This window comes from Neoarius graeffei, chromosome 12 (genome assembly GCF_027579695.1).
Source record: "Neoarius graeffei isolate fNeoGra1 chromosome 12, fNeoGra1.pri, whole genome shotgun sequence".
Classification (NCBI taxonomy): domain Eukaryota; kingdom Metazoa; phylum Chordata; class Actinopteri; order Siluriformes; family Ariidae; genus Neoarius; species Neoarius graeffei.
In genome coordinates, this window is record NC_083580.1 from 19171134 (window position 1) to 19193369 (window position 22236).

Consider the following 22236-nt stretch of genomic DNA (forward strand, 5'->3'; position numbering starts at 1 on the left):
ATGTTGTCCGCGTGGGTTTCCTCCGGGTGCTCCGGTTTCCCCCACAGTCCAAAGACATGCAGGTTAGGTTAACTGGTGACTGTAAATTGACCGTAGGTGCGAATGTGTGAATGGTTGTCTGTGTCTCTGTGTCAGCCCTGTGATGACCTGGCGACTTGTCCAGGGTGTACCCCGCCTTTCGCCCATAGTCAGCTGGGATAGGCTCCAACTTGCCTGCGACCCTGTAGAACAGGATAAAGCAGCTAGAGATAATGAGATGAAATTTAAGAGCGAATCTGGACCTTTCCAATATGGCGGAGGCGTTGACGTATGACAGTACCTAGCAAAACCTGCTAAATACTAGCTCACTGCATGGACAAGTGACATGTTGGCTCTATCTAGTGGACATTAGCGAGTTACATCACTCAGTCAGGTTGTATGATTGATCGATATTTCTTCGAAACATATCAACGAGTAAATATAAACGCAAAAGAATATTCTGACACTTTTATTTCCTGATAGTTTGCGCAGTGGCCTTACTAGGCTAGATATTAATTCATGATGATTCAGACTGCGTCACAAATCTCCATGTTACCTACATAGCGCGGTAAAATATAGAACGTATATTTTGGGATTCTGGAAATTTCTTGCGTTCCATACTTGAGTGATTTGTCACAGTTCAGTCACATAATGCGCACCTTAAATCGTTCGGTGTGTAGTGCGGAAATGTCCCAAACCACATTCAGGCCACTCTATAGGTCGCCTACGAGGAGCATTATCAGAACAGGGACGTCCCTTGTACAAAGTGCACTAGAGTGGAGTTTTGGACAGAGCCATAGTCCAGATAGTGTTGTGAAAGGCCCGATGCAGACTCGGTAAGTTGAGGTACGTCTCTTTCCGAGGCCGGTGAAAAGTTTCATGCGCTTTAATAAGGAAGTTATTTAGTTATTTAGAAGAAAGCGACATCTCTGCACCGCCATGGAGGTGTCCGTGCCTTTGGGTGAAGCTGAGCGGCCGCGCCACCGACCTTTTCTCATCGGGGTCAGTGGAGGAACCGCCAGTGGAAAGGTAACTTCCAACTGTACCTCAACACTGCGTGTAGCGCCCAAGCAGGACGCTGTGTTTGTTGTGTTAAGTACTAGCGTCATGTAGCGTAGCATAGCATAAACATAATCTATAATAATTAGTTAAAACGGATAAAATAAGACTGCTCCATATTAGCATATAGTCAGTACAATCCTGTTAGCATACAGAGGACTAAATGCTAGCGCGCGCGAGCCAATTAACTAGAATGCGAAATAATAATAATAACGTTAGCTAGCATGTCACGTCAGAATAAAACAAACAATGCTAACAAGACGTTAAAAAGACATCATGGTGTGTGTCTGGACGACTCTTTTAAGGGGAAAATCTCAAAATACTTGCTCAAAAAGTCACCAAATGACGTAACGATATCATTTGCATATTGAGAGAATCTTTGCGGTTATTTGCATATCAAAGCATGGGACATGAAGAAGGAAGATTTTTCTGAAGATAATAATTATAATCGGTGGTGTACTGGTTAATATTGTCGCCTCACAGTAAGAAAGTCCTGGGTTCGGGCCTCGAACCGAACAGAAAGGAGTTTGTTCAGTTCCCCCAAATTTTACGCTACGTTCACACTGCAAGGCTTAATGCTCAATTCCGATTTTTTTGTGAAATCCGATTTTTTTGTGAGGTCGTTCACATTAACAAATATATGCGACTTGTATGTGATCCTCAGTATGAACGAAAAGCGACCTAAAAGTGTTCCGCATGCGCATTGCAGGATACGACGACGTCACACGCAGTGAGCATGGCCAGTGTTTACGGAAGTAAAACCGCCCGGTTGCGGTATGACCCATCCAATCTAGCTTGAATAGCTGTATCCCCCCAAATGGAAATCAGCTCCCTAACCTCTGCATCCTTCCATTGAGAAGATTCAGAACCTTCACAGCCCGAAGCGTCCCTCGCATTGATGTCATGCGCAGGGGCGCAGATACGTTTTTTGAACTGGGAGGGACAAAAAACTGGGGGGGGACAAAGCTGCCAGCAAACCAACCCCAACCCCGATATGCCTGTCAAACTTGTTGTTAGTAACCATAGCAACCAAGCTCGAGCTCGCAACCTGTGCAGTCTGCGCAGCTCAACCAACCGAATATCAGTCTTTGTTTTATGTGAGTTGTTGCAACTATGTATACACTGCCGTGCACCTCAATAAACCGAATGGTAATTAGTCTTTTGATTTTTCCGTGAGGTTTGCCTTATACAAAGAAAGACAGCATAGACGTTTTTTCCTCCCTATAAGTGGGGGGGGGACCAAACGAGGTGAATTTAAATCTGGGTGGGACGAGTCCCCCCCTCTATCTGCGCCCGTGATTATGCGCCATGTTGTAACTTTTTTTGAGAGACCCGCCGCCTACTTCAGCGCAGAATAGTGACGTTTGTGGCTTGTTGATGACGTGTAAGTCGGATGAATGCGACCTGGCGGTTCAGACTGAAGTCGCATATGAAAAGAGCGGATAGGAATCGGAATTAGCACCACATATCCAAACGGCCTGGGTCGGATTTGAAAAAATCGGATCTGTGTCGTTCATATTGTCAATAAAAGATCGGATACAGGTCACATATGGGCGAAAAGATCGGATTTGAGTCACTTCAGCCTGCAGTGTGAACGTAGCCGCTACCCGACATGGGAAAGGTGGAGTTAAGGTCTGCGCGGGACAGAATTTTCAGGCCCGCTCCCGCATTGTTGTGCAGTCCCGCTCCCGCAAAGAATTATGATTTTCAGTCCCGCTCCCGCAAAGAATTATGATTTTCAGTCCCGCTCCCGCCCGCAAATCCCGCATGATGCAGACGTTCGTGTTATTTCTCACGGAAGTTCTTGTCCTTGGCTTGGGGAATTAAACATGCTGAGCTCTCCACTGACCGATCCTTCATTTATTGTAAGTTTATTGTTTAGACTCTGACATTCTGCTGACACATTCCAAGTTGAGCGCTGCATGCGCTCATGATTGACAGCTCTCGCTTTGCGCACTCCCACTTCCGAGTCTTTGGCGTTATGATTCCAACCGCGATTTCATTCTCCTCTCATATGAAGTGCTGCGCAACCACAACCAGCTCCTCAGATTATACACTGTCTATTCCTAGCTTTAAATTGAACAATCTGTGCGATACACAGTCCTTTTTAATACTAGTTAATACTTTTTTTTAAAATACTTTTTAATACTTAGGACTAATACTCGACTTTTTAACGGTAAATGTACCTCTTTTTAAAGCAGCACTTACTTCTGAAGCACTGTGAGCTTCACTAGAGGAGCTCTGCTCTTCTGCCATGATCGGAGATCTCAAACACGGAAGAGCGGAAAGGAATCGGAAACGTACGCGAGATTAGACCACATCCGCAAATTTAGGCGTCTTAAAATGTTTTTATTAATGCCAAATAAAATATCCAGCACAAATTATATACGATAGACATAAATTAATGATTTATAAATTTTATTTTAAACACGTTTTTAGTTAGCGGGACTGCAGCTTATCACCTCTCCCGCCCGCGCCCGCATTGTGCACTCCCCCTCCCGCCTGCGCCCGCAATGAGCTTTCAAAATTTGTCCTGCGCCGCACTGCTTTGCGTCGGGTCCCGCGGGAGTGCAGGGCTCTAAGGTGGAGGGATCGCAAATATATTCAAAGCCTCTTTTCAATGTAAACAGTCCTCGCTTGGTGATTTTACATCCTTTGAACACTTATGTGCACTTGTTACATGCTCTCCTAACATATTCTTATTAACTATTTACAGGCCTCCGAGACATTCAGCCAAAATTTTTCTGGAAGAGTTTGGTGAACTGTTGTCTGTCATTTGCTTAGAGTTTGACTGTCTTATTATATCTGGGGATTTTTAACTTGCATGTAGATAATCCTGAAAACACTAATGCCAGAGAACTACTTGCACTTATTGACAACTTTAACCTAGTACAACATGTACAGGGGCCGACCCACTCTCGTGGTCATACCCTTGACCTCGTTATTGCAAAGGGTCTTACTGTTTCTACTACTGTTGTTGACCTGGCCTTATCTGATCATTTCTGTGTTTTCTCTGATGTTTCTATGTCCCCTCACATTCAGAACAGCTCAACGACTATGGGTAGGAGAGTCATAAACGACAACACGTGTTCTCTTTGAGCAAGCTCTCTCTCGGATCTCAACTAAAATGTCAGACTCTGTAGACGACTTACTGGAAATTTTTAATTTAAATATGACCCAAATTATGGATGATATTGCTCCATTCAAAATCAAAAGAGTCAATGACAAGCAGAAAGCACCATGGAAGCAATACCCAGCTGTTAAATTGCTAAAGAGAGAATGTAGGAAGACTGAAAGAAAATGGCGCAAATCTAAACTTCACATCCATTATCAAATCCATAAAGAGATGCTTTGTAAATATAATTATGAAATTGGTAAAGCAAGACAGTCTTTCTTCTCCAACATCATCAACAGGAATATGAACAATGCCCGTGTGCTATTTTCAACAGTAGAGAAGCTAACTAATCCCCCACCACAATTAGCACCTGAACTTCTCTCAGTTAATAAATGCAATGAGTTTGCATCCTTCTTCAAAGGTAAAATTGATAAAATACGGCAGAATATTCCTCATAATATATCTCAGTTGCAAATAACTGAAAAGCTGCAATCACCAGTGACAGACAGACAATTTCAACACAATGTCAGAATTTTGTTTGATTGATTACGAGACTCTTGAAAAACTGTACAAAATCTCAGTTCCTCAACATCTGAATTGGACATTCTGCCCACCAACTTTTTTAAGTCTGTTCTTCACCTCATAATTACAGATGTGCTTCAGATCATAAATACATCCCTAGAGACTGGCATTGTTCCTGTGTCCCTGAAAAAAGGCGTTGTAAAGCCCCTACTTAAAAAGAATAATCTGGATGCTTCAGTACTAAACAACTACAGGCCAATATCAAATCTACCATTCATCGGGAAAATCCTTGAAAAAATTGTCTTCAATCAATTAACTGCCTTCTTGATATCAAACAGCTGTTTTGATAACTTTCAGTCAGGATTTCGTGCCAATCATAGCACTGAAACAGCGCTGATTAAAGTTATAAATGACATACGTCTTAATACTTATGCAGGCAAAACATCGGTCCTGGTGTTACTGGACCTCAGTGCAGCTTTTGATACTGTTGATCACAACATACTGCTATATCGACTTGAACACTTGGTTGGGTTGACTGGTAAAGTTATCAATTGGTTAAAATCATACTTAAAAGATAGAAGCTTCTTTGTTACCATGGGAAATTGTACCTAAACATCAATGTCCTTGACCTGTGGTGTCCCCCAGGGGTCGATCCTTGGACCATTACTATTCAACTTTTATATGCTCCCACTTGGACAAATTATCAAGAACAACTCAATTTTGTATCACCGCTATGCAGATGACACCCAAATTTATTTTGCTCTATCACCTAATGATTATGCCCCCCCTTGAATGTCTCTACCAGTGTATCGACCAAATCAACAACTGGATGTCTCAAAATTTTCTTCAGCTGAACACAGATAAAACAGAAGTAATTCTATTTGGGGAAAAAAGATGAAAGACTCAGGATTACCACTATTCTTGACACAAAGGGGATTAAAACAAAAGATATGGTTAAAAATCTTGGTGTTTTCATTGACAGCGAGCTAAACTTTGACAGTCACATGAAAGCAATCATTAAATCGGCATTTTATCACCTAAAAAACATTTCCAAACTAATGGCCCTTTTCCACTACCCTTTTTCAGCTCACTTCAGCCCGACACGGCTCGCGTTTCGACTACCTCAGAGCAGCACGACTCAGCTCGCTTCAGCCCTACTCAGCACCCAAAACTCGCGCGGTTTTGGAGTAGGGCTGAAGCGAGCTAAACCGAGCCGAGTGGGGCTAGGGGCGTGAGGAGACACTCCCCTGTGCACTGATTGGTGAGGAGGAGTGTCCTCACATGCCCACACACGCCCCATGAGCACGCTGGGATCTGTAAACACCGTAAACCCGGAAGAATAATAATTACGAATTACGAGAATTTCTGAAGCCTTATGCGCCTCGCCTCATCTATACGCTCTTGCCAGTATCTGTTGGCGTTGTCGGTGACAACAAGCCACAGCACCAAGACCAGCAACACTAACGACTCCATGTTTATTGTTTACTATCCGGGGCGTGAGACTGCCGCTTAAAAGGCCACTGATGTCACTGTTTGCGCCGCCTAACGACATCACGTGACGTCCACCCACTTTCGCTAACTCCACCCAATGTGTCCACCCACTTCCAGCCAGCACGGTTCAGCGCAGTTGTAGTCGAAATGCAACTCCAACAGCCCGACTTATCTCGACTCAGCCCAACTCAGCACGGCACGGCTCAGCCCAACTCGGCCGCGTTGGTAGTGGAAAAGCGGCATAAGAGGACTTGTGTCAAAAAATGATCTGGAAAAACTTATACATGCCTTCATCTCTAGTAGGGTTGACTACTGCAATGGCCTTTTCACAGGCCTGCCAAAAAACACCATCAGGTGATTCAAAATGCAGCGGCTAGGGTTCTCACACGAACAAAAAGAACAGAGCACATTACTCCAATTCTAAGGTCCCTTCACTGGCTTCCAGTAAGCTACAGAATTGACTTTAAAGCATTGCTGTTGGTGTACAAATCTCTAAATGGTACAGGGCCCAATTACCTCTCTGATATGTTGCAGCGGCCTAACCCAATCAGATCTACCAGATCGCAGCAGCAAAATTTCCTGGTAAAACCTGTTGTTAAAACAAAGTGTGGTGAAGCAGCTTTTAGCTACTATGCAGTCCAGCTATGGAACCAACTCCCAGAGGACATTAAAAATGCTCCTGCTGTTGGCAGCTTCAAATCTAGACTAAAGACCAAGCTGTTCTCAGATGCTTTCTGCTAACTGATAAATATCGTCATCTTTACATGTTTTAAGCTTTACTTAACTTTTACAGTCTCTGCATGTTTTAAACTTTACTTAACTTTTATTCTATTTTATTCTGCTGTTTTTTACTGAACTTTTACTTCATTTTATTTTATTTCTACTATTGTTTAATTCTTATTTTTTTCTTCTTCCCCCTTTATTTTATGTAATTTTATTTTCTATTGTTTACTGTTTTGCTTTTACCTCTGTAAAGCACATTGAACTGCCACTGTGTATGAAATGCGCTATATAAATAAACTTGCCTTGCTTTGTGTGGAGTTTGCATGTTCTCCCTGTGTCTGCATGGGCTTCCTCAGTCAAAGACATGTGGTTAGGTTAAAGGGGAACTGAAAGGCCTTTTTTTTTTTTTTTAAATCAGAATTCTATTTCTCATTTTTATAAAATATAGGAATGCATTTTTGATAGCTGTTTTGTCACTGATATAGCGAGTTATGAGTGTTTGAAATATGCTATGTGATATGTCAAAGCAATGGCCGTAAACAAGATTCGCTGAGACCTGTGCGAGACTTCGTAGGACGGAAGTAAAACATACAGCGGAAATCAAAGTGGTCAACGTTGTCAAAAGACGTGCATACCCTCCTTCGAATGCTGACAAATGCCATTTTGTAGTGCTGTCCGAAACCTTAGTGAGGATTACGAGGTAAATCCGCTCCGTATAATATGTATTTGTCACAAAAATACATACATGGATGTATTTATTATTTTGAAAACCCACCAACCACCTGATCTGGCATGTTTTAATTGTGCAACAGTAATGATGAATACCAGCGCGACGGACTACTCCTTATCCTGTCGTCTTTCCAACTCTTCTCAGTTGGTTCGAAGTCTTATCTCATTTCATTATCTCTAGCCGCTTTATCCTGTTCTACAGGGTCGCAGGCGAGCTGGAGCCTATCCCAGCTGACTACGGGCAAAAGGCGGAGTACACCCTGGACAAGTCGCCAGGTCATCACAGGGCTGACACATAGACACAGACAACCATTCACACTCACATTCGCACCTACAGTGAGTTTAGAGTCACCAGTTAACCAAACCTGCATGCCTTTGGACTGTGGGGGAAACTGGAGCACGCGGAGGAAACCCACGCGGACACGGCGAGAACATGCAAACTCCGCACAGAAAGGCCCTCGCCGGCCATGGGGCTCGAACCCAGGACCTTCTTGCTGTGAGGCGACAGCACTAACCACTACACCACTGTGCCGCCATACAGATCAAAAACGAGAATACAGGCAAAAGGGTTGGTTGAGGTGCAAACAGTACATCAAAGGCTAAGTGAGGACAAGAGCGAGAAACAGGCACAAGGATCGTGAAACAGGAAATCAAGACAACGGGTAGAAAGGCTCGGCAATGCGTACATGCGTATTGTAATACTTCACAATGCAAATGTATCTGCACAGTCCTTAAACAGGCAAAAAGACAGTTCCTTAATTGAGCTTAGGTGCGCCTTATACTCGGCGCGCGTGCAGGACTGACACTCCATCACTGATGAAGCTGGCAAATCTCGAAATTAATCTAAATTGGAATGATATGGCGATCTGGCTGCTGTGTAAACAGTTTTCAAAATGGCGGCACCGACACTTTACATTTAAAGCCTCGCACAAGTCTTGTGAAGATCGCGCGGATAAGCAACGCCTGCCGTGGACCGTACGAACTACATTCAACATGGCTAAAAACCGAAAAGGCTGATAAGTGTAATATAATATGCCAATATGAGTCACAATATAAGGTTAATAAAACCGAAAATGTAATTGAATAACACGTTAATTAAGAAATAAAGTAAGTTTAAAAATGACTTCAGTTCCCCTTTAACTGGCTTCTCTAAATTGTCCATAGGTGTGAATGTGACTGTGCAGAAAGGAACTGGCCACCCTACTGCTGCAATAGCCCTAACCCATAACTGTTATTGCATGTTTACCGTAATGCATTATAGGTGATACCTGGGGTCAACTCTGCTGTATTGTTTACTTTCGCCTTTGTTAAACACTGCATTATTCTGTCTAACCGGTTTTAACCATGCCTAAAGCGAATTGCTGTGTGCCTTAATGCATCTCCACAACAAAGAGAACACCTAATTTGAGCTTTTAGAGAAGAAAGAAATGGATAACAAAAACCTTTGAACTGAATTGAAATGGATAAGTGTTTGTAGCTTACGTTTCTCTGGTGGGAAAAAGATGTACTTAAACTGTGACCCAGCAATATTTACATGGTCTGCGGAATGGCCTTCGGTTATAGATTATAACAATCGACACTGTTCATCGTCTGAAACTAGCGATATTTCAAAGCCTGTAAAACAAATAAGCATTCTTCGGCCTTTGCCTCAACGTGCCGAAGCACTCGGCAGCCGAATGAGCTTGTCGGACTGATAAAACTCCAAAACCACGAAGGGTTCTCTTTTGGATCTGTATAATGTTCAGTGTACCTCACTAGTGGCATTTATTGAAGATGCATTTATACTGAACATGACAGATCAGTAGGTTTCCAAAGTATGTTTTTTTTTTTTTTTTTGTAATGTTTCCTGATATCAAGTTTTATTTAACTCGCTCATTTATAAGTGTTTTGATTGGGAGAAAATCTTGTATCAAGTACGTTCGTCTTCTTTCTGTGTCAAATGCGGCCTCCTACAGTTTAAGGTTCTCCACTGGAGTAAGGAGAAGATCTTGAAGATATACCCACACACACACACACGCCCCCTTTGTGACCAATGCCAGCAAGCACCAGCTTCTTTAATACCTATATGTTCTTATCTTGCCCCTCTGTCCACGACTATTGGACTGACATCTTCAATATTCTATCGACTATATTAAATGTACCTTTTGATCCTATTCCAGTAACCATTTTGTTTGGTGTGCTACCCTCTACCCTACTGATGCCTAAATATAAGGCTGACTTCATAGCATTTACCACTCTCTTAGCTTGGAAATTAATTACTGAGATGGCAATCTTCCACTCCACCAACCACTCCGTCTTTCATTGGTTAAGAGACCTTTTGTCCTTTTCTCATCTAGAGAAGATGAGGGCTATGTTGCATGGCTCCACCACAAAATTTTACAGGATATGGAGCCCTTTTCTTGAATTTCTGGAATCAATTCCGTTTGTAAGTAAATAAATAAAGTAATTGCACTTTCTTAATGTAGTACGCCTAACATGAATGTAACTTCGCCATGAACGCTATAGACGTTACAGCCAATTTCAGAGAGGCTACATCCAATTCCCGATATTCAGATAGATTTGTTTTCTCGATAAAGTTTAGCTGGTGCAATATACGTCCTCAGAAATAAGACATTGAGATTTGATGATGTACAGTGTGGTAGACTCAGTCTAGACTCTTACCTTCTCACCAAACTTGATTTGGATTTTGATTTTCCTGCTGTAAACCCTTGACATGTTATCCACCTCTTTAAATCACCAAATTCACTGTCTTCCACGACAGAACGCAGCAAAATTGCTCCTCTCGCATCGCTCTCACATAAAATTAATCTGACATCCGTCATATCGCTCAACTACCGACCCCGGCTATCCCCCACAATGCATTGCGGTAAACAAGTGATGACAGTTATGCAGTTAAGTGGGAAGTGGGTATTGCTTCCCACTTCTCTTCAATTTCTCCTTCAGTGTATTTCTGATCTTACAGACACATTGCTCAGGAACTTTGTTTGCTTTTGAAGAGTGGTATAAATGTGTACGGGTTGCAGAAGTACCTAAGCGCTCTCAGTTCATCTGCTGTTATTATTTTGGCTTGGAGTATTTGTATTTTTGATGCACAGTGTTATCCCTCACCCTAGACGCCAACGGTCTCTTGTGTTACATGTCACGGTGGCACGCTATGTAAAAACACAGTGGCACAGCTTTCTGCTGGCTTTGTTTGGTTCAGTGTGAGCAGCCAAAGCTGGCATGTCGAGAGGTCTTCTTCACTGCAGTGTTGTGGAATCTGTGTAAAAAGGGCTTCTCTTTTTTGCGCTCTCTCAAAAAAACACAGCTTCTCGTTTTACTGAAATGCTGAAAAGGACAGACTCCTCTGTCCTGAAGACTTTCCTGTGGTGGGAAACTTGGCAAGGTGGCAAACCACCATATCTGTTATGGTCCAAAAAAAACGTCCTTCCCACACCATGCACCGATCTCTGTTTCGTAGCCCTTGGCCTCTTGCCTATATTACATAGCTAGGGTTACAATGGGGGGCTAGTCCTCTGGTAACCACGAGAGTTTGACTCCCCACTCACATCTGTATTGCAGTGTGCCTTGCCAGATGACACCATTTTTATGATGGTCTTTGGTATGACTCGATCGTGAGTAGAACCTGCGATCTCCCGATCGAGAGGCAGTCACGCTAACCACTAGGCCACTCACCGATTATCTGTTATGGTAAAGACTCTCGTTTATAATAAGGTATAATGTACTGCGAGACAGTCATTACAAGTTGTGGTTATTAAATGATGAGTCTAATGCTGTAATTGAATTTTAATGAAGCAAACTTTCGTTTCAGTTCTTTTCTCCTTCAGTATATTCATCTTTTTCAACAAATAGTGTTGGATGTTTTTCTTTGTTAAACAGTGCTTTTCTGCTGTACAAGTTTTTGTACATGAATGCAGAAGAGTCACTAACGTCTACTTAAAAAGTCACTAGGTTTGTTCCTCGGGTCTTTTTTGAAATAGCCATTTAAAGGGGTCTAAACAGTGGCTAGATCTTACAGCAAGCCTATGAAGTTGTATTTTTAATCGATATAGTACATAAATGATTAGTGTTGGAAAATTGCTGTGGGGTAAGGGGAATAAAACATTTTGGGACATGCTGTTATTTTGGGTAGGTTCATTGATTTATTATCCTGTAACAGCACACTGTCATGTTTTAATCCTTGTATATATGTAGGATACCCCCAAAAAGGTGTCTCATCAGTCGTTTGCAGTTTGACTGAATTTAATTAAATGCTCTCTCTTTGCTAGTCCACAGTGTGCGCCAAGATCATGGAGTTGCTGGGCCAGAACAAGGTGGACCATCACCAGAGGAAAGTGACCATTGTAAGCCAGGACAGTTTCTACCAAGTGCTCACTCCAGAACAGAAAGCGAAAGCTCTCAAAGGCCAGTACAACTTCGACCATCCAGGTAATCCGATAAACTCCATTTACTCCCTCACAGCAGAATCTCACAATGTGATGGGCTGGATGGGGAAAAAAATCCTGAAAAAAATCCAACAGACCAAGCAAGAGCAGTTTATCTACACAAGACTACTATAGATGACCGTTATAATCTACCTCATCTCATTTCATTCTCATCTCATTATCTCTAGCCGCTTTATCCTTCTACAGGGTCGCAGGCAAGCTGGAGCCTATCCCAGCTGACTACGGGCGAAAGGCGGGGTACACCCTGGACAAGTCGCCAGGTCATCACAGGGCTGACACATAGACACAGACAACCATTCACACTCACATTCACACCTACGGTCAATTTAGAGTCACCAGTTAACCTAACCTGCATGTCTTTGGACTGTGGGGGAAACCGGAGCACCCGGAGGAAACCCACGCGAACACGGGGAGAACATGCAAACTCCACACAGAAAGGCCCTCGCCGGCCCCGGGGCTCGAACCCAGGACCTTCTTGCTGTGAGGCGACAGCGCTAACCACTACACCACCGTGCCGCCCTATAATCTACCTGTTATTACATAATTTAAAAGTGAAGTATTAAGTATAATATAGTAGGCGTATCAGACGCTCGCTGGCCGTGGTGTGACAATTGTGCATGTAGACGCTCATCTAGGTTTCCAAATCTGTCATTGCTTAACTCTTGAAGCTTTTCTATTGTGAATACTATCGTTAAACATATCTCTGCTTTCCAAAGAAATTTCTCATGAAGTTCAGTACTTTGGGAGTAACGGCAGGTTGAAGTTGGTACAATAGAGTGCACTCTCTGCTCGCGGTGATGTCGGGAAACTGCCGGTGCTTTTTGAGTCATGTGAAAGTGCTCAGGCTCGCTCTCTTCTGATCGGTTTCCGACTGGATTACTCATGGATATCAATCAGCTAACTTTTATATAGATGTTCACTGATGCGCTCACTGTTTCTGATGAAGTATTCAGCAAAACTTTGTCTGCTAGTTTTGATGTTCTGCTTCATGGGAGACTTTGAAGTGAGTTTTTTCATAGCTTTACCGACTTATTTTTTAAAATCAAACTGATTCAAGTAAATAAATAACCATTTTTAGAATATACCTGTACTTGTTTTGATGAAAAATATTGATCTTAGTGGTCGGAATGATATTTAAAAAAAAAAAAAGTCAAACGTGAGTGCCAATTCCAGTTCAATTAACTGGAATTGTTTTTTGGATGTGGCTCTGTTTTTTTGAGGTTCGCCTTGAAAGCTGTGAATGTCATTTTATATTATTTCATATAAACACTAGTAGGCCTTACTTTTGATAAATACAAAGGCCTACAGAGCACAGAAGGTATTAAAAATACTTTTATTACTTTTTTTTTGAGTGTACTGATTTAAAGTTTTTACCTAATTAGCATGATTAATATTAAATCCTGATTTGCATAATTAGTTTTTACGAATTTTTTTTAGACTTTGTATTTAGTATATAAATGTGCCTGCCAATTTCCATATAAATATTTTGAAAAAGTTATTAAGAAAAAACATTTGATCTCATTCGTTAATGAGGCCCGTTTTGGACCGTGTTATCCTAATACATATATTATTATGGCAGTTTTCTAAAAATTAAGCTTTTTTTTTTTCTCCAATCTTTGATTTGTAATCTCAAGAATGGATAAACATTATATAATTCTGTGAAAAGTATGTTCTGCATTCAATTCTGAATTCAGTGAGAACAGTTTCAAGCAATTTGGATTGAATTTGAATTTTCACCTGATATGCCTAAATATAGTATAGCATTTTTCCCTTTTCATTTGAATGAAACAGTAAATTGGGCTACGTTGATTGCAAAATAAGTACACAGTGGTGGAACACTTGGTATGGTCGATAAAGTCAGCAGATCTTTTTAGTCTGGAGATAGAAAGACTGAACTTTAGCTTAAACAGCAATCTGACTGAATAAATAAAAAGCAGTTTTTCAATTGATATGGACACAGGAACCATCTGAATATTGGTTGGTGAAATGAGTGGGGGGGGAAAACATGGTGAAAGAAACAAAGAACTGGAGTAAAGGCTAAGTATGGCATGTTTTTACAGTTGGGAACAGTAGTGCGTAGCCTAGAGCCAAAGACAGTCAAGTCTGAATTATTGGTGGCTTTTTTTTCCTTTTTTTTTAAAAGGAAAATTTATTTATACATTTGAGCATGCCCACAGGTTAAAAAAAACTACTCTGGAGAGAATAACAGCACTGAGCCTCTTCCTGTTAAGTTGAAAGAACACAAGTGGTACTGGTCATATTGCAGTGAATCATCCAGTTGTAGATTTTCTTACGCTCTGTGGTGATCTGGGAAGATTCTCTTGTTGCTGTGGCTGAATTCTGGGAAAAACAGCCAAAAGTCATAGTCAGGTTTTAATGAAAATCAATAATGCACTATATTTTATTATTCTTTTTGGGTCAAAATATTTACTAGGAGCAAAAAGAATTGAAATTAGTCCAGTATTGAGTTAGTGTTATAACTGGCAACTGCAAAATGGCTATACAATGTAATCCTGTGGGGCATTTATCCACATCAAAGTGAACTGCTCGTTTTCACCACTGACAGGTTCATAATGTTGTTAAGTGTCTGACAACATGGAAAGGATCCCTACACAGACACCTGTCTGTTTACCTCAATAGATAGTTTTCACTGACGTCATGGCGTTCCGGGGAACGCCCTCCAGCCGCCATCTTGTGGGTCAAACAAAACGGACCATCGCCATTACCGGCTACGTTATCTTGGACGAATTTATGAAGTTATATAGTCAGTTTTCTAAAATAAAGATCAATGTCGGCAAAATCAAGCAAACAGAAGTATATACATACATTAGACGACATCTCACGACAACGGTATGCAGCCAAACTGGCCTTGATTGGGGGAATTGACCCCTACGAAGTGGACAAAGATGCATTTTCAAGTGACTATATGCAGGGCTGCCAAAGCCTGAAACTGCCAAAGCTTGCTCCAAAGCCTGAAACTGACTTCATCAAACTTTAAAGGCTGTCTGATATATACAACTTTTATATATTCACAGCGCGCCTTTTGGTGGATGCCGCCTTTTTCATGGCTGAATCGCGCAGATCCGATTTTTTTTTTTTAGGGGGGGCATTGGAGTGTCTGATTATAATTTCAAAGTAAATTCTGTATTAAAATTACTAAATAAGCAAATCCGTTACAGTCCATGAAACAGGAAGCATAAGGATGAGAAAAAAAACAGTTTAAATCGGAAAGCTGCGCACATTTGCGCAGCCCGAGCAGTGTGCAGGACTGCGCAAATGTGCGCAGCTTTCCGATTTAAACTGTTTTTTTTTCTCATCCTTATACTTCCTGTTTCATGGACTGTAACGGATTTGCTTATTTAGTAATTTTAATACAGAATTTACTTTGAAATTATAATCAGACACTCCAATGCCCCCCCTAAAAACACAAATCGGATCTGCGCGATTCAGGCGGCATCCGCCAAAAGGCGCGCTGTTTGCATCCCAAACACAAATAAAATCGTACAGAATAGACCTAAAATGTTTTTCAAAAATGACCCTTGCGTGAGTGAAGTGACAAGTTTCAAATAGAAACGTGACAAACGAGCGATATTAAGTGTACATTACAATGTAAACGTACACTCAGCAGTTCCAGTTAGGCATTCTCCAGAGATTGTTCACATGATGTTTTGGTTTCCAAAAACAAACTTAAACACAATTGATTGTTTATTTAAACAACTTACCACTTATAAAATGATCGGAGCAGACTTTGCTGTGTTTGGAAGGCTGATAATCCTTGCGGTTGATTCTCGCAAGCCATAGATTTCTCCTTTGTATGCTGAGTTTCTTTGTTTGCTCGCCTTCGTGCTCCCGTACAGTGGGAATTCCATAAAAGCTCCGCTTGACTTCATCATTTGACCTATTACGACAGCCGTGAATACAACAGGTGTGCACCATTGCTAGCTTTAAATAGCCTGCTTGGGTTCTTTTGAAGACTTTGTACTCGCGCGTTACAATGTGTGCTCAGTCACCCGTACGGTAAGCTTGATCCGCAAGATGGCCGCCACTAGGGAATCCCCGACTCTGTGACGTCATGTGAAAACTATCTATAACTGTAAATAAACTCTACACTCATCGTTTTACCTTTCTCTTTTCCTGGTGTTTGACGCAGCGCCCCAATCAGATGTTTCTGATGTTTACAAAAGGAGAAGCTGCACGAAATTCATGAAGAAGTCTACTTCTAAAGTAACGCCCACATATTTAGCTTATTGAGTATGTAACAACATGGAAAGGATTTGTTTTGTAAATATCCGAATACAGCCTCCATGTTATAATCAAATACAGGCACTGAATGTCAAAGACTGGAAGAAAAGAGACTTTACTGGAGGGTGATATTTCAGTTCAGGAAAATGTCTGTCTAGCCTCATTTTCAGAACTTCATATAGCAGAAAATGTCAGTTTGACCATGTGAAGGGTTTTCTCAGGCCGCCACACACAGTGTTTTACTGTAGGAGGCAAAAGTTTGGACATGCTTCCTAATTTTCTTTATTTTTATTAAGGCATTTCATGTCTTAAAGTAATGATCGACTGTCATTTCTCTTTATTTGAGTGGTTCTGGTTGAATAAGTTTGTGCTAAAGTATCTTCATTCTGTCTTGTAAATTATATACAGTGTTGCCTGTTTTTCCTCTAGATATAGCAATAAAAATTGTGTCTGGAATATGTGTCCTGTCTCTCTCACTAGATGCGTTTGATACAGAGTTGATGTGCAAGACGCTGAAGGACATTGTCGAAGGGAAAGTCGTGGAGATTCCAACATATGACTTCATCACGCATTCCAGGTGAGCGATCTCTACCAAAAAAATACAGATAGATGGGGAGAGAGAGGATATTACATGGTTGCACAAAGATGTGAAGTTTATCTTTGAGTGGTGAATGTATATTTCACAAGTGAGCGATGTGAACGAGTGAAAATATTTTCAACACCAGAAGAGATACTTCATATCTTCGTGCCACTGTGTAATGTTCTTCATATTCTCTGGACACATCCACAAAAAAAAAAAAAAGTTAATCAAAATTTTAATTTTGAACCGGTTTGCCATTGACAACATGGGTCAAGCCAGCAGGAAAACGTTGGGAGTGACATTATCAGAGTGAAATATCAGAAATTATTATACATACAGGACACTTTCTCGATGGAATAAAAACGTATTCTATTCCCTTCTAGCAGGTTTCGTTCATTTGGTTTGATAGCATGCAATATTGTTAGCGTGTCACTTTACCCAATGAAGAATGAGCATTGAATATGGTTTACAATATTGCATGGTTGTCAAGACAACATGATGTCACACGTCAGAGCTGATGCGAATATTCAGTGAGAGTTTCCTGTTGCGCATGCGTAGAAGCATTTCTTTTTTTTTCGTCAGCAGCGCCTGCAGTAAACTGTCGCAGTGAATTGAAAATAGCAAAAGTTTTGTGTCGCATGTAAAACTTCTGTGTTAGTGAGCGACTGTGACAATTTGTACACAAACATGGCTGCCAGGTTTGCTTCATTAAATACGGAAGATTTTGAGAGAATTCTGAAAGAGAAAGATGCGTTGAACACCCAAAAGGAATGTGTATTAATAATAATATTGGCTGGCTTTTTTTTTGTGTGTGTGTGTGTGTGTGTGTGTGTCACATCGGATATGTTCCATTCAGCTAGCACAGGGGTTTTCAAAGTGTGGGAGAGTCAGCCCCCCCCTCGGAGAGCAAATAAACAACAGCGCCCCCCCTTTACAATTTTTGTTGTTGCTATACTTAATGTTCCATTTGTATTTTTAAAAAATGGTTGTTGTACACATTTCTTTTTCGCATTTTAAACATCTGTGCTTTTTAAAACATCTTGTTTTACACATTTTAAACATTTCAGCGCATCGTTAGCGAGCACCTCTTGGCGGACAACACACTGTGGCAGTGGAGCATCTTCAGATCCAGTCCAGGAAAATCCAAACTTTAAATAATCGTGGTCATACTTCCTTCTTTTTTCAGTCCCCCCAGGATTTCGTGGGCCTTTTTTGTGATTGTTGCGGGCTAAAATGTCTGTTGTTGCAGGGGTTTTTCCAAAAAATTGCGATGAAAATTGCGGTGTTTTTTAGGTTTTTGTTGCGATTACGTTGTGGGAGGAAGTGAAAGTTGCGAGAAATTGTTGCGATTTTCTCTTTTTGTGATTTAAAATTGAGTGATGTGTTAAATATTAAGTTATTACTGAAAAACTATTGATTAAAAAAAAAACAAAGACACTGAGAAATGGTCCTATAAACAACTTTACCAATATAAAAGATTACCAGGACGACAAAAATGCAGAAAAATAGGCTTTACTTATCCAAATGCTCCTGTTGGTTCAAAAGTTAAAGTGCAGAGAACCTCACAGCACAACATGAAGTTACCTTAAAATATAATATAAATGCCTCAGCTTTCATGTAAGAAAAAAACTATTAATACTAGTACTGTGTGCAGGCAGTTTCTCCTGAAGACTAAATTAAACAATAATTATAAACTAATAAAATAAATGGCTCAGGCTTCATAGAAGAAAAAAAACAATTTGAACAGAATCTCACAGTATGATGCTGAAGCTGCCTAAACAATGGAAAATAAAATACCATTTTGGAAAAAATGTTGGCATCCATTTTCTTGTATTAAGTAAAAAAATAATGTAAAGTGCACACAGTCCTTCACTGTAAACATAACACACTTTCAGTAACAGAATTTAAGCCTTTATAAACACTGACTTGCACATGCAGTGTTGCCAGATACTGCTGATGTTTTCCAGTCCAAAATATGTTCAAAACCCGCCAAAATGCACTTGAAACTGCCCAATCTGGCAACACGTGCATGCTGCTTCTTTTGAACGTATGCACAGAAGTAAGGCGGAAGGTAGTTTGTTGACGTCACCTCAAGACGACGCCAACGATTGGTCAAATTTGCAGGAAAGTTGTGGTGATTGGATATAATTGCAGCACTGCCCTGCATTTGCGGGGATTGGTTGAATTTGCGTTGAAGTTGCAAATCGCAACATCCTGGAGGGTCTGTTTTTTTGCTTGGCCCAGACTCTGTTTCCTCGCTCACTGTAGCTTTAGGTACTAAAAATCAATCCATTTTGTCTCTGGTAAAGGCTAGCTGAAGTTCGCTAAATGTCCACAATAGTAACTTATTCTGGTTTATTTTCCTCACGTTGTGCCCCCCCTGAAGAACTCTGACGCCCCCCAGGGGAGGCGCACCCCACACTTTGAAAAGCCCTGAGCTAGCATGATATTGAACTCCTCTTTGACTTGTTCAGTATCATACAAGCTGAATAGAATATATCGGATATGCCACTCAAAGCCAGCCAATATTCTTTAAATGTCACTCGGATCCATGATGTATTTCTTATGAAAAATGCGAGTTTTTCAACACGAAAAGATAAACTTCACATCTTCAAGCCAATGTGTGATGTTCTTTTTATTATATATACACATTCACAAAGTAGCCAGGTTTTTCAAAACAATTCATTGATTTCCTCAGGAGTGAGACAGAGATTTGTGTCACGGTTTTGGTTCTCTGTGTCCTGGATATAGTTTATATGAAATACGAGTGGTGTATTTCCAAGTATTCAGAGCTGCTGAAATGATGCGCTTCATGACGTTTTTGAGGAGACGGGCTTCAGGTGACGCTAAATGCCAGTCTGGTAAAAATGTCAAAAGAAGCCTGAAATATACAAACTAGCCCAATCTGTTGAATGAGCACCAAATGTGAGTTTTACTAAAGTCATTTCATTTCATTCATTAAGCCCTTTGCTCCTCTTGGGTGCATAGGCTGTTGACGAACAACCTCCATTTCACTCTGTTGGTGGCTTTCTGTTCAAGCTCTCCGACATTTCTGCCTCTATGCTTCTTCTCCAGCTGTTCCTGGGGCAACCTCGTTTCCTTTTCCCTTGGGGGTTCCACTTCAGGGCTTAACGGGTGATGTCTGTGGCAGGTTTTCTGAGGGTGTGACCAATCCAACTCCATTTTCTTCTCTGTATTTGTACATCTATGGGGTCTTGATTTGTTCTTTTCCATAGATCCACGTTGCTCACTTTTGTCTTTCCACCAGATGTTTAGTATCCTTCTGAGGCAGGAGTTGATGAATGTTTGTAGCCTGTGTGTTGTGTATTTTGTTGTTCTCCATGTTTCAGACCCATACAGCATCACCTATTTCACGTTGGAGTTGAAGATGCGTATCTTGGTGTTTGTGGAGATGTTCTTTGAGCTCCAGATGTTTCTGAGCATGTTGAATACCACTCTTGCTTTGTTAATTCTGCTTCTCGTGTCCACATCCGTCCCTCCCGTGGTGTCTACAACACTGCCTAGATAGGTAAAGGATTCTACCTCTGCTAGGGCAGCATTGTTCAAGGTCACAGGATTGTTGGTCTTGGAGTGGATCTTGATCACTTGTGTTTTTGTTGCATTGGGAGTAAGGCCAAGTTTTGATGAAGCTTGTGCAAGTCTGTCTGTCTTCTCTTGCATTTGCGTGTATGTGTGTGAGAGTAGAACTATATCGTCTGCATAACCCAGATCATCCAGTTGCTCCCACAATGTCCACTGGATTCCATTTCGCTTTCCCTCTGTTGTTTTTCAATCAAACAACTAAAAGCTGCAAAAGTTTTACTAAAGTATCTGTAATTAAACATTACTATATCCCTTATACTTTGCTCTTTGCCATGAATATCAGCATGATTACCTGCCATTTGTGGATAAGATTGGCGATCCTTGACCTTCCTCTGAGTTTAAAGAAATTAAAGATGCCTTGTGAAATCATCATTTTTGACGTGGCAACCATGTTTTGAATGAAAAGAGAGAAAAAAAACACCCAATACAAAGTTTGCTGTCAAGCAAGTAGTAGCTGTGTCTGTTCTAATATGCGTTTGACTACTAGTATAAATTGACATGGTTACATTTTTAGGATTGAATACAGATCCAGAATGCATGAAAGGACCAGAGGAATGTTTGTATAAGAGCTCATGTTTGTAATTCAAGAAAACAAACGTTGTTCATGTTGCACAAGTCAAGATATAAGGTGTGTGTGTGTGTAGGTTACAAGAGAAGATCTGTGTGTATCCAGCTGATGTTGTGCTGTTTGAGGGAATTCTGGTATTCTACACGCAGGAAGTCCGAGACATGTTCCATATGAAACTGTTTGTGGATACAGACTCTGATGTACGTCTGTCACGCAGAGGTAAACAGCCAGTACATTTGGATTACCTGATGCATGTCAACATGTTTTCTTCTATCTCATGTGCGTATGTCGTGTGCAGTTCTTAGAGACATGAGGAGAGGTCGTGACTTGGAACAGATCCTTACACAATACACCACTTTCGTTAAACCAGCCTTTGAGGAGTTCTGCTTACCAGTGAGAACACACACACACACACACACACACACACACACACACACACACACACACACACACACAAAATCACTTGTACCCCTGCTTGTTCATGCAGTTATCAGCCAGTCAGGTTGCAGCAGTGCTGTGCATCCACTCACGTAAATACAGTTCAAGAGCTTCAGTTAATATAACTGCTGATCCCCTGGAATTTTCACACAACAGTTTAGGCAGAATGCTGTAAAAAACAAAAAAACATCCAGTGAGCGGCAGCTCTGTGGGTGGAAACACCTTGTTGATGAGAGAAGTCAGAGGAGAATCCACATTGTTTTGAGCTGAGACGAATTCTACAGTAACTCAAATAGCCACTCTTTACAACCATGGTGAACAGAAAAGCAACTTGGAACGCGTAACACAGCACCCATACAACTGCCTATGACCCAAATCATAACTTGAAAGTAAATGATTAATGAATTAATAATAAATTGTCAATTATCCATTGTCAGCAAAGAAAACCTTGTGAAAAATTAGATTGATGGGTTAACACATCGAGTGGTTAAATGCATGTTTTGTTTTCGATTCAGTGTTCTTTAAAAGAAAAATTCTAAAAAATGTCTCCATTCTTTTTCCTTTCTCCATGCTTTCTTTCAGACCAAGAAATATGCAGATGTGATAATACCTCGTGGAGTAGACAACATGGGTAAGTAAAAAAGATCTGTACAAAGAAACCAATGGTCAGTTCATTAAAAACACAGTTCTTTACCACGACGTC

General features: G+C 41.0%; 1 protein-coding gene across 1 annotated transcript in view; it reads left to right on the plus strand.

Moving 5' to 3' along the window:
• Positions 1–814: 814 nt before the first annotated feature.
• Positions 815–22236, plus strand: part of uck1 (uridine-cytidine kinase 1) — a 34642-nt gene continuing 13220 nt past the window's right edge. Inside the window, exons 1-6 of the mRNA XM_060935621.1 lie at positions 815–1047; positions 11926–12085; positions 16825–16921; positions 21172–21314; positions 21394–21488; positions 22116–22164. Coding sequence (XP_060791604.1) covers positions 958–1047; positions 11926–12085; positions 16825–16921; positions 21172–21314; positions 21394–21488; positions 22116–22164 — 634 coding nt within the window. The 5' untranslated portion in view covers positions 815–957. The remainder of the gene's footprint in view (positions 1048–11925; positions 12086–16824; positions 16922–21171; positions 21315–21393; positions 21489–22115; positions 22165–22236) is intronic.